This window comes from Oryzias latipes, chromosome 23, assembly GCF_002234675.1.
Source record: "Oryzias latipes chromosome 23, ASM223467v1".
Lineage (NCBI taxonomy): Eukaryota > Metazoa > Chordata > Actinopteri > Beloniformes > Adrianichthyidae > Oryzias > Oryzias latipes.
The window spans coordinates 18,816,402-18,828,415 of record NC_019881.2 but is presented as its reverse complement, the minus strand read 5'-3'; the positions used below and the strand labels follow the sequence as shown (position 1 = coordinate 18,828,415).

Genomic DNA, 12,014 nt, shown 5'->3' with positions numbered 1-12,014 from the left:
AGCGTCGTTATAAAATGAGAAAGTGACATCAAGACAAGTAAATACTTCAGATTTAGCTTTATTTTTTTGCAATCAACATCTTGAGAATCAAGTGTGCAGGAAACTGTAATCATTTTACACACCTTATTTAACAGTTAGTAGCATATTCTTTCCACAAATCAATAGATGAACATTTTTAAAAATTTTCATGCCAATTACTTAAAAAAATACACAAATTGTTTATTTTTTGTGTGCTATTTGTCAAAATAAGAGCACAGCAATCTGCAGTATAACAAAAGCCACCGAGTAAGTTTAGAAACTGGGCTAAAAGTGCCTCCTTTATAGTAAAAAAAGGAGGTCAAGTTTGACCCAAGAGTTGAAAATGGCTTTTAGGAAAACTGGTGAAGTTTGAGGGAAACTTCCACAGGCCGGATGGTCAGCGGATTGTTGCGGCAGCCCACCCACAGGTACGGAAAGACCGTTTCGGTGAGGCTGTGCTTGAAGGTGTGGATGTGCGTGTTGCTGTGCGGGTCATGGAACAACACCCTGCCCTTGTCACAGTCCAGCTCCACCCGGATCCTCTGCGGATTCGTCTTCAGCGCCAGCCGCGTCAGCGGGGACGTGCCTGCGAAGTACATTTTGTGGTAAAAGTACACGCAGAGGTAGCCGTTGTTCAGCACCGAGGGCAGTTTCTCCTTCCGTTTGACAGACGCTTTGGCCACGCCGATGACCCACGCCGTGTTGTCTCCCACATCCACCTCCCAGGCGTGCCTGCCCACGCTAAGGCCCGGCCAGCCCAGCACGGCGGCGTCGGGGTCGAAGCGCTCCGGGTTGTCGGGAAGCTTCCGCTTCACGTCGCTGTCCTGGACGCTGGTGAGATCATCCGACAGGACGAGCCAGGGGGCGGCGGTGTTGGGATCCAGAGTGATGGGGTCTGCAGAAAAACATGGCAGCCTCCTTTGACCTCCACCTCGGACGCAGCAGAAGCTGTTCTAGAGTTTGGATGGGAAACTCACAGAATTTAATCAACATCTGCATCCTCTTCCACACCTGGAACGCCAGAGAATCAACGTATTTGGCCACATTTATGAGGGATCCTGAAGCCATAACGGGATCTTCTACCGGATGGGTGGCTCTGCAGGATCAGCGCACAGAAAAAAACCCCAAAATGTCTCGCAAATGTATGGTTTATGTCAAGCAATCAAACACAAATACACATAAATATGTCAAATCTGATAAAGATATTTGGCCATAAATTGCATACTGTATGATAAAGTAAACATATGTGACGTATTAACAGTGGACATAAGACAGAAAAAATGTTTCAGTGTAAATATTGTAAGTCTGAAAGTTAATTTTAAATAAAAAAATGTTTGAAACAACAGGTTAAAAAAGCCTTGATATTCGTGTTAAAGCAGAAATCCTTAAGAAAATATCAAAAACACAGAAATGGGAGAAATCTCTGTGTGCCGGGGACAAACCCTGAAATCCACAGAAATCTCTCGTGTTTGTCTCAGAAATGAATTATTCGTAAATATTGGCAGAAGATAGGAGTTTGGATGTGGGTTCCTTCAGAATAAAACGCTCCATGCGCAGATCGTTTTTGAAAACTGCTGCTTATACATGTATGTGCAAAACAATTTGAGGCTACAACTGGGTACCATAAAAGAAGAAAAAGAAATGAGACTAAAGTTGTAAAATTAGTGGACAGTTTTGCAAGAATAAAGTCGAAAATTTATGAGAAAAGTCCAGTTTTCTTCTGATAATTAAGTTTTAAAATAAAAGTCTGACTTTATTCTAGAATAATATAAAATCATGACGAAAAAGGTGAAAACTTTACAAGAATAAAGTTATTAAATTATAATAAAAAAAAGTCACTTTTTGAGCATAAAGTCGTAAAATTGTAGGGAAAAGTCAACATTAGAAGATAAAGTTTATGCTTCAAAAAAAGTGACTGCATGACTTTTTCTTTTTAAAATGAAATTGTTTTAATTGATTTATTTATGACCTCATTCTCATCAATTTATGATTTATTCCTTATGTATTTATTTATTCACCCTAAGAAGTACCTTAAAGCTTGTTAAGTTTCAGAAAATAATTTAAATTTAATGCAGTTTAGTTGTAACATTTGCAGCACATACAACTGTGTCCATTTTGGCCTGGACTTGCCTAGAAATTTGTAGAAAAAAGTCAAATGATTTATTTTTTTTCAAATTAAAAGCATCTTTTTCTATCTGGAGATGCAGCTGCCTTTTGGTTAAACCCTGGTGAACCCGAGAACTATTTTCTTCTGTTTTTTTCCCCAAAATTACCTTGCCAGAGTGCTCTTGGATTTCTGTAGAAAAAACAAACACAAGAAGAATAAAGTCAAATCAGCTGAGAGAACCTGCAGGTGGAGGACATCTGCAGACTCACATGCAGAACCGATAGGCCCTCCAGGGCCATCTCCTCCTCCAGAACCCGGATGGTTTCGGACACGGACGACAGCTTCTCCTCTACGTCTTGGATCTGCTGCCTCACTCCTCGGCTCTTCTGCTCCTCCTCCCCCCTCAGTTCCTCCATCCTGGACTCCTCCTGAGCGAGTAGGAAGTTGTGGAGCTTCTCAAACTCCTCGTGGGTCCTCCTCTCCACAAACCGAGCCTGTTCCTGAGCACAGAGGAAGAAAATGGGGTCTGGTGGTGAACCAGCGTCATCTCTCTGCTGTCTCTATGAGAAACCAGAGAGACACCTGGATGTGCACAGCTGTGCTCTCCAAGCTCTTCTTCATCGTTTCAAAAGCGTCCCGCTTGTCCTTCAGGGAGCTGAGGGCGGATTGCATTTTGTCCTGTGTGGAAAATGAAAACAGTTCAACTTGAGAGGCGTTTTCCAGGTAAATGTGGCAACCGTGACGGGATCCACCTTCACATCCGCCACCGCCTCGCTGACGGGGCAGCAGTCGTGCTGCTTGTGCCTCCTGGACGTGTGGCAGACCACACAGATGGGCTCTTTGTCCAGCAGGCAGAACAGCTTCAGCCTCTCCCCGTGGAGGGGGCACGTGACCTCCGGGTCGCAGTACAGCCCCCCCTCTGCGTCGCCTGCCGTCTGACCCTCGTCCTCCGTCACGCAGGCCTCGCAGAGGTTCCTGAGGGTCAGGCTGGGGACGGGGTCGTCCACGCTGAGGGTCCTGCAGAGGGGGCAGTCACGCCTCCTCCCCTGACGGGCCCAGTACTGCTGCAGGCACGCCGCACAGAAGCTGTGGCTGCACTTCAGGACCACCGGCTCCTTGAAGATGTCGCAGCACACGGGGCAGGTGAGGTCCACCTCAGGCAGAGAGAGCCTGCCAGCCATGTCAGCACTGTGAAAGTGAAAGTTTCAAAGTTTGGGAGCTGGATCTGCTGGACAAACACCGGCATCCGTTCAGACCATAAAGGGATGAGAAATCACCTGGAAACTCTTAAATGTAGGAGTTTTGATGGGAAAAAGCGTTTAGATGTACCTTTCAGATGCAGGGTGGTGACAGCTGTAAACACTTCCTGCTTTGCTGAGTCACTCAGAGGGGGCGGGGCTCATTTTCTTAACCCTTTATAGCCCATTCAGAACGAAAATGGGGAAACATTCAACATTATTCTGTGGTTTAATCTATAAATGAGTCAGTAAGATATAAGCAAAACTACCTCTCCTAATTTGAAAATATATATATATATATATCTTTATACAACAACAAATAAATCTAAGGAAAATGTTTTGGACTAAAGTAAATTTAGACATAATACATTTTGAGCAATAAAATAAAATTAAAATAGTGAAGAATCGCTTAAGATTCAGGGAAAAGAATCTAGATAAGAAAATAAATTTAAAATTGTGCTTTAATAAAGGTTTTTATGAGCCACTAGTGGGGTAATGTCGCCATCTAGTGGTCAAAACAAAAACCACAGCATTTCTTAAAAACAAAAGCCAGATTTTGAACCTTTTCAATTTGCTAATTTTGATTTTAAAAAAATCTGATTGCCAGTCGGACAACATCTCATAAAAATTACTTTAATTTTCTGGTAAAAACTTTTTTTGCTGGGAAATACAGCATCCATACACTCAGGCCTGCTAAAAACAACTAAATTGAAAGTTTAATAACCTAAAAATGTTATAACAGAGCACATGTTTAATTTAAGACTTAATAGACTGATTTCTTTATTGCTTGTTCAGTTGAACAGAAAATTACTTTTCAACAAGGCACTAAAACAGAAACACTTGACAAAAAGCATAAAAACCAACATCATGATGTTTGTTTTTTTGCTCCAGCAACAAAAGTTTTGGATCATTTTCTATGTTTTTTTAATCTCTTTTGTGTTTCAGGGTGAGAACGTTATATCAGGAGGTGACAATATTTGGTGATCATTTCCTTCTTGTTAGAAAAAAATTGTTTTCTTAAAAGGTGGAGGTGCTGTTGTAGCTGAAGGAAGGAACAAAAAAAAGAACTTCATATTTAAAAACAGTCCATCTGCTGGACACAAGTGAAGAGGGTCGGGAAATAGATCCATTTTCAGCTCTTACAGGAACTCAAAAAGACAACATCTTTGTTTTTTTTGTTTTTTTATTCATTCTCAAAGTTTTCTTTTAAGGGTTAAAAAGTATTTGTGATGGTCTGCAGACTATAATTGTATTCTTAAAAACCAAGTTTATGCTTTGAACCAGAGAAAAATCCATCCTCGTGTATAAATCTTTCAAAAAAACTTTGTTGATACATGTTGAGGTTATTGATTGAAAAAGACAAAAGAACATGTTATTTTTTAAAGGACACAGACCATTTGATGTGAGCACATGTTTGCCATGTTCCCATCATCCCTTCTGCTCGTAAAGATGGGCGGGTTTTCAAAGAGTGATGTCAGACGCACTGCGGCTCAGTTAAAACAAGTTTATGGTTGAAGGCCTCAGAAAAAGGTGTGTCTGCTGATCAGGTTATATTATGGCTGTGATTTTGAACTCTTTAAGTTAAGCGCAGAAGTGCTGCTGACTGGATTCCAGCTCAAATGGGAACTTCAGATACAAACACTTCCAATGTTGCTGTTAAAAGTCTACATTCAAAAATATATATTTCAGTTGTTTTGTCTCATTATGAATTTTCCATCTCTGCAGTCATGGACCTTTTTGCACCTGATTTTTATAATCTTCTCCATCTTTACAAAAGGTTGTTTTCTGACTAAATGACACTCTCTGTGGCCCATATTCCACACCACAGGGTGTCAGCGTGTCCCCACTGGTGCTCAAAGACCAGCAGTGGGTTAGAAAAAAGCAGATTTTGCTGCTCAGGAGTTCCTCAGCTGTTTGTTTGAGGTAAACAGATAGATATCAAGAGATGCAATCTCCAGCTCCCGCCTGAACTCCAGGGCTACTTTTAAAACCAGCCGGGATAAACGCCCACGCCTACCTGCAGCCTCCTTCTGCCCTGCAAATTGGTTGTCAGTCAATGTGACCCGGGTAATAGCGGTTCATTATTGCCCCCCACATAAAGCAGTTAGCATCATCAGGGCTGGATTTGGAGGCGGGAGGGGGATGCTGGAGGTGTGGAGCGCCGATCTCTACTCATCTAATGAGAAAAGGCAGACAAACAAACAAAACAGGCAATTGCCACCTAAAAATGCTCTTTTTTTTTTTTTTATTTTTTTTTTTACCCAGGAGCTCCTTCTACCTGATCATGCTGCTTTTCCTTTTTCACCTTTGGACAACTATTTGCAAATTTGAGACAAAAAGTCAATAGTCTATTACGCCGCGGCGCCGCAGACTGTAAAAAGTGAAACAGCAGCCTGTAAATTATGGCAGACTAAGACCAGAGAAAATAAAATAAAAAAAGAGTATAGAGAGGACACTCACAGATAGCAAATACAGGTCTCAAACTCACGGCGTGATGGATTAACTGCAGTTAAAGTCATTCATTCAAGTGACTGACTGTGTGTAAAGACTGCACATTTTATCGCTCATGAAATTCATCTGCCAACTGTTAGCTTTTGCACTGTACACACCATCTGTGCTTGTAGAACAGCTTTGCTTGTGACTGATTGCCTTTTTGGGGAACATCCAGTTTTTGGCCGTTTTTCAACGTCCTGTAAAAACGACACAAGGACGGGTGTGATCAAACTTCTAGGTGCCGCAAATATGTTTGTCCTCATCCCCAAACGTCAGCGTCCGATGGACACGCAATTCACCAACGTCCTGCTGTCAGAACGCAGTTTTTCTTTGAGTTTTGTGATTAAAAAAGAAATCCCAAAGCTCTAAAATAAGTATTAAAATAAACAGAAAAAAGGTTGGATCATTTACAAAACATTTTATGAGAAGCATTTATCTTAAAATGCTTTTTGACCCATTTGATACGGTTGTTTTTTACCATTAACACAATAAAAAAGAATCATATTTTAGCATTAGTGGGCTTAGAAATACTCCATTTAAAATGTATTTATTTTATTTTTAACTTAACGTAAAATTTTTTGATGTATTTACATAAAACCTTGAATTCAATTGTTATTATTTTATGTCAAAAACGACTTTTTAGATGTTTCTGCACTGCATCATATACGAAAATTGTCTATTAACTCAATAATATCCTCTTGGACAGATAACAGTAGAAGGGGGTGGAGTCTATGCGCCTATTGGTTAATTCTTTGAATTTCTCTGTTAGGAAAATTACTTTAAAATAGCCGGTAGAAAAAGATTTTTCCTGAACTTATTTAAATTATTGGAAAGCATTTTATTCTTAACAAAAGCAAATGAATGAATCAAACTCTAATAAGCTGAAAGACTTTGAAAATTAAACCATCTGTATCTCCAAGTATTATGTTCACAACAAAAGTAAACATAAATATATAAAGAATATATTTACCACCAAATGTAATGTATGAAACGTACAGGCTAAGATCAGTGGTCCAGTATAAATACATGACTTATTTTCTTCAAAGGTAAACTGCATTAGCTTAAAATTGTCATGGTTTAGCTGACTTAGCCGACCCAAGTGCTGGAACCCGTAAGGAGACTCGACAGGCACTGAGGTGAGTAATAAAGGTTTAATTTTAACTGCAGGAAGAATATTGAGTCCCAGGTTCTTCTGTGGAGGCCAGAGGTGTTGGTTGGAGGGTCTTGGCGGCGACAACCGTATGATCCGTGATGGTAGCCAGGAGGGCGATGGAGCGAGAGGTGGACAGCAACCAGTGGAGTAACTCGTGAGGGCGAGATCCTGGAGTGACACAAGACAAGGTAATTAGTCGAGGACAAAGGCATGAACAAGAATCTAGATGAGGCCAGGAGATGCACCGTGGGAGTACAACGAACTAGCGTTGATTACAGGTCCGAGGTCTCCTTAAGAGTCTGCCGGCTGACGAGGTTGAGGAGGCGCAGCTGGAGGTACCAGGTGTAGGTGATGAGGGGGAGGAATCTGCCAGAGGCACCGTAACAGTACCCCCCCCACAACGACCGCCTCCAGGCGGGCCAGGGCGACGATCAGGATGGGCGGAAAAAAAATCGTCAATGAGAGAGCGGTCCAGTATCAGGGAGCGGGAGACCCACGACCGCTCCTCCGGGCCGTAACCCTCCCAATCGACCAGATACTGGAAACCGCGGCCCCTGCGCCGCACGTCCAAAACCCGACTAGCCGTAAAGGCCGGGGCCCCGTCGATGAGCCGGGCGGGCGGTGGGGAAGCGGACGGCGGGCAAAGGGGGCTCTGGCGGACAGGCTTGACTTGGGAAACATGAAAGGAAGGATGCACTTTGAGGGCGGCAGGCAACTTGAGGCGGACACAGGTGGGGTTAATAACTCGCTCAATGACATAGGGTCCAATGTAGCGTGGAGCCAACTTACGGGAAGTGGCCTGGAGGGGAATGTTCCTTGAGGAAAGCCACACCTGTTGACCAGGTTGATAGGAAGGACTCACCACCCTGTGACGGTTGGCGATCTGGCAGTTGCTCTCCTTGGTGCGGAGGAGAGCCGCCCTAGCCTGGCGCCAAACGTCCTGACACCGTTGTAGATGGAGTTGGACAGAGGGCACTACCAGATCGAGCTCCTGAGAAGGAAACAAGGGTGGTGAGTATCCCAAAGAGGCTTCAAAGGGTGACATACCCGTAGCAGCAGATGGGTGGTTGTTATGGGCGTATTCAATCCAGATGAGATGGTCCGACCAGTCACCCTGGTTTTGGGCCGCCAAACAACGCAGAGCGGCCTCCAGCTCCTGATTGGCCCTTTCGGCCTGGCCGTTGGATTGGGGGTGATACCCCGATGAGAGGCTGATGGAGGCTCCGAGGGCGGAGCAGAAGGCCTTCCAAACCTGTGATATAAATTGCGGCCCACGGTCGGACACGATGTCGGTAGGTATTCCATGATGCCGGAAAACATGATTAACCAGGATGTTGGCTGTTTCGGTGGCTGTGGGCAGTTGAGCGAGGGGAATGAAGTGAGCTGCTTTAGAAAAGCGGTCGACAACAGTGAAGATGACAGTGAAACCCTGAGAAGGAGGCAGTCCAGTGACAAAATCAACGGCTATGTGGGACCAAGGTCGACCGGGTGTGGGAAGCGGATGCAGATGACCAGCAGGCGGTGAGGTGGATGACTTAGCTCTAGCACAGGTAGTACAGGCTGCGACGTAAGCACGCACGTCGTCCTCCATGGAGGGCCAATAGAAGCGTCGTTTGAGAAGCGTGAGTGTACGATGAACCCCACCGTGGCAGGCGATTTTTGATGAATGCCCCCAGGTGATGACGTCAGACCTGAGGTTATCGGGAACGAACAAAGTTCCTGGGGGACAATTGATGGTGGCCGGTTTCTCACCTTGGGCCTGCTGCACCCTCGTCTCGATATCCCACGTGAGGTTGCCCACGAAAAGGGAGTCTGGAATGATGGAAGGCGTAGAGCTCCCCTCCGTGGTGTTATATTTTCGTGACAGGGCGTCAGGTTTGCCATTCTTACTGCCAGGACGGTAGGTGATTGTAAAGCAGAACCTGTCAAAAAATAAACACCAGCGGGCTTGTCTAGAATTTAGTCTCTTAGCCGATCGCAGGTAGGCCAGATTCTTGTGGTCTGTCCACACAATGAATGGTTGTTCAGCCCCCTCCAACCAGTGTCTCCATTCCTCCAAAGCCAGTTTTATGGCCAACAATTCTCTGTTGCCAACGTCATAGTTCCGTTCCGCGGGACTGAGTTTCCTGGAGAAATAAGCACAGGGTTTGAGCTTGCTGGATGGAGATTCACGCTGGGACAGCACGGCTCCCACCCCAGAATCAGAGGCATCAACCTCAACAATGAACTGCTTGTGAGTATCCGGTTGTATGAGGATGGGGGCGGATGTGAACAGTTCTTTGAGTTTCCGGAAGGCAGAGTCTGCTGCGGGGTTCCAAACATAAGGCACTTTAACGGAGGTGAGCTGAGTGAGAGGAGCAGCGATGCTGCTGTAGTTCCTTATGAACCTTCTATAAAAGTTTGCAAAGCCCAAAAACTGCTGGAGCTTTTTACGTGACACAGGAATCTCCCATTCAGAAACGGCCTGGATTTTAGAGGGGTCGGGTCTGATTTTGCCAGCCTCGATGATGTAACCCAAAAAAGAGACAGAATCTACATGAAACTCGCATTTTTCTGCCTTAACGAAAAGTTGGTTTTCCAACAAACGCTCGAGGACTAAACGAACATGGTGGCGATGTTCGGCGGCGTTGCTGGAGTAAACGAGAATATCATCCAAGTAGATGAAAACAAAGCGATTGAGGAAATCGTGCAGGACGTCATTAACTAGACGCTGAAACACGGCAGGGGCGTTGGTGAGGCCGAAGGGCATGACGAGATATTCATAATGTCCGAGGGGGGTATTAAAGGCGGTTTTCCATTCGTCCCCCTCTCGGACCCTTACGAGATGGTAAGCATTGCGAAGGTCCAACTTGGAGAAAATGTTGGCACCCTGGACAGAGTCGAAGACAGAATTAATAAGAGGAAGGGAATATTTATCTTTAACCGTTATTTGGTTGAGCTCGCGGTAGTCGATGCAAGGTCTCAGGGTCTTATCCTTTTTCTCAACGAAAAAGAACCCTGCACCGACTGGAGATGATGAGGGTCGGATGTGACCGAGTGAGAGCGCTTCCTGTATGTAACTCTCCATGGAGAGTTTTTCAGGACCCGAAAGATTGAATAATCTCCCTTTGGGGAGGGAGGCTCCACTGAGGAGCTCAATGGCGCAATCATAAGGCCTATGAGGTGGTAAAGCACGAGCCTTTGATTTACTGAACACGATTTTAAGGTCATGATAGCATGATGGTACCCTTGACAAATCAATATCCTCATTTTCTGGCGGATTAGCAATAGTAGTGGAAGGAATAGCAGAGTGCAGACAATTGGCCATGCAATACGTACTCCAGTTGATAATCCGAGAATTAGTCCAGTCGATTTGGGGGTTATGGAAACGTAACCAAGAATACCCCAAAATGACAGGAGTTTGGGGGGAGTCAGTAATAAAAAACTGATGGTATTCGCGGTGATTGCCAGAAGAAATTAGCTGGATGGGTTCAGTACGTGAGGTGATTTTAGATAATTGTTTACCCCCCAAACCAGCTGCCTTAATAGGAGTGTCGAGGGTTTCAACTGGTAGTCTAAGTTGACGAGCGAGGTTAGCATCAATAAGGCTGTGTTCAGCACCCGAATCAATAAGGGCGTTGAATTCATGGACTTGGTTAAAACTAGAAAACTTGACGGGTATGAAAAGGAAGGGCTTAACGGAACCTTCGGCCAAGTCCCCTCGTGACCTGTCACTTAGCGAGGGGATGGGGGAGATTAATCGTTTTGGACATTGTGAGACGATGTGGCTGGCGTCTCCGCAGTAAAAACATAAACCATTAGTACGGCGTTTAAGCCTTTCTTCAGGGGAAAGCTTGGAATGTCCTATCTGCATGGGTTCATCAGAATGGGGACTAGGGGCGCTGATGCCAGCAGGCGCTGGTTGTGAATCCAGATGAGGACGGGGAAAAAAGTCGGGAGAAGATCTGCGAGGAGTGAAACTTCGTTTGGTCTGGCGCTCACGAAGCCGAATATCAGATCGGAGAGCCGCTGACACTAGTTCTTCAAAATTATCCGCTTCGGGTTGGGTACATAGATGATCCTTAATCCCCTCGTTAAGAGACTGATAAAAAATTCCCTTGAGGGCTATGTCTGGCCAGCCTGCTTCTACTGCCAAAATGCGGAAGTCAACGATATGGTCACTCACCGAACGGTTACGCTGCTTGAGGCTGAGTAACCGCCGGGTCGCTTCTTCCTGTTTGCGCGGCTGGTCAAAAACAAGCCGAAACTCACCAATGAACCGGTCGAAGGGGAGATGAGTGAGGGGATTAGAGGCTAGGAAGGCCTGGGCCCACTGGAGAGCTTTACTGCGAAGAGAGTTGACAATGAGAGAGATTTTATGCTGATCGGACTGATAGTACCTGGGTGCCTGAAGGAATAGGAGCCGGCATTGTAGCAAAAAGCAGCTGCAGGCTTCAACATCTCCGTGGAACGGCTCCGGTTGAAGGCGGATGTTTTCGTCTGACGGAGAGGAAGTGACGGCCAGAGTGTTGCCGGAAGCAGGAGGTGAAACAGAGGCTGTAGAATTTGAGGTTTGATCAGTTAAATTGGTAATAGTCCGAGTAAGATCCTTGACATGGGAGACCAGATCCTCCTGAACAGACGTAATGCGGGTGAGTGCGTTGGAGTGGAGTCCCAAAAAGATACCTTGTTGTTTTACGGCATGTCGGAGGCCCTCCGGGTCAGCTGGGTCGGGAGTTTGGCTAGTTCGTTCTGTCATGGTTTAGCTGACTTAGCCGACCCAAGTGCTGGAACCCGTAAGGAGACTCGACAGGCACTGAGGTGAGTAATAAAGGTTTAATTTTAACTGCAGGAAGAATATTGAGTCCCAGGTTCTTCTGTGGAGGCCAGAGGTGTTGGTTGGAGGGTCTTGGCGGCGACAACCGTATGATCCGTGATGGTAGCCAGGAGGGCGATGGAGCGAGAGGTGGACAGCAACCAGTGGAGTAACTCGTGAGGGCGAGATCCTGGAGTGACACAAGACAAG

The 12,014-nt window shown here is 45.2% G+C and overlaps 1 protein-coding gene across 3 annotated transcripts; it reads right to left on the bottom strand.

The window, feature by feature from the left end:
• Positions 1–42: 42 nt before the first annotated feature.
• Positions 43–3,533, bottom strand: LOC101165930 (tripartite motif-containing protein 35). Of its 3 annotated transcripts, none has more exons than XM_011491248.3 (7): positions 3,455–3,533; positions 2,878–3,313; positions 2,708–2,803; positions 2,395–2,625; positions 2,292–2,314; positions 996–1,114; positions 43–913 (listed from the first exon to the last, which is right to left on the bottom strand). In XM_011491248.3, the coding sequence occupies exons 2-7, from the start codon at positions 3,304–3,306 to the stop codon at positions 369–371; spliced, it is 1,443 nt and encodes a 480-aa protein (XP_011489550.1). In that variant the 5' UTR covers positions 3,307–3,313; positions 3,455–3,533; the 3' UTR covers positions 43–368. The 3 variants fall into 3 exon arrangements, with proteins under 3 accessions (XP_011489550.1, XP_004083245.1, XP_020569832.1); XM_004083197.4 differs by having other exon boundaries at positions 3,403–3,519; XM_020714173.2 differs by having other exon boundaries at positions 2,878–3,350; positions 3,455–3,501.
• Between the last annotated feature and the right edge of the window lie 8,481 nt (positions 3,534–12,014).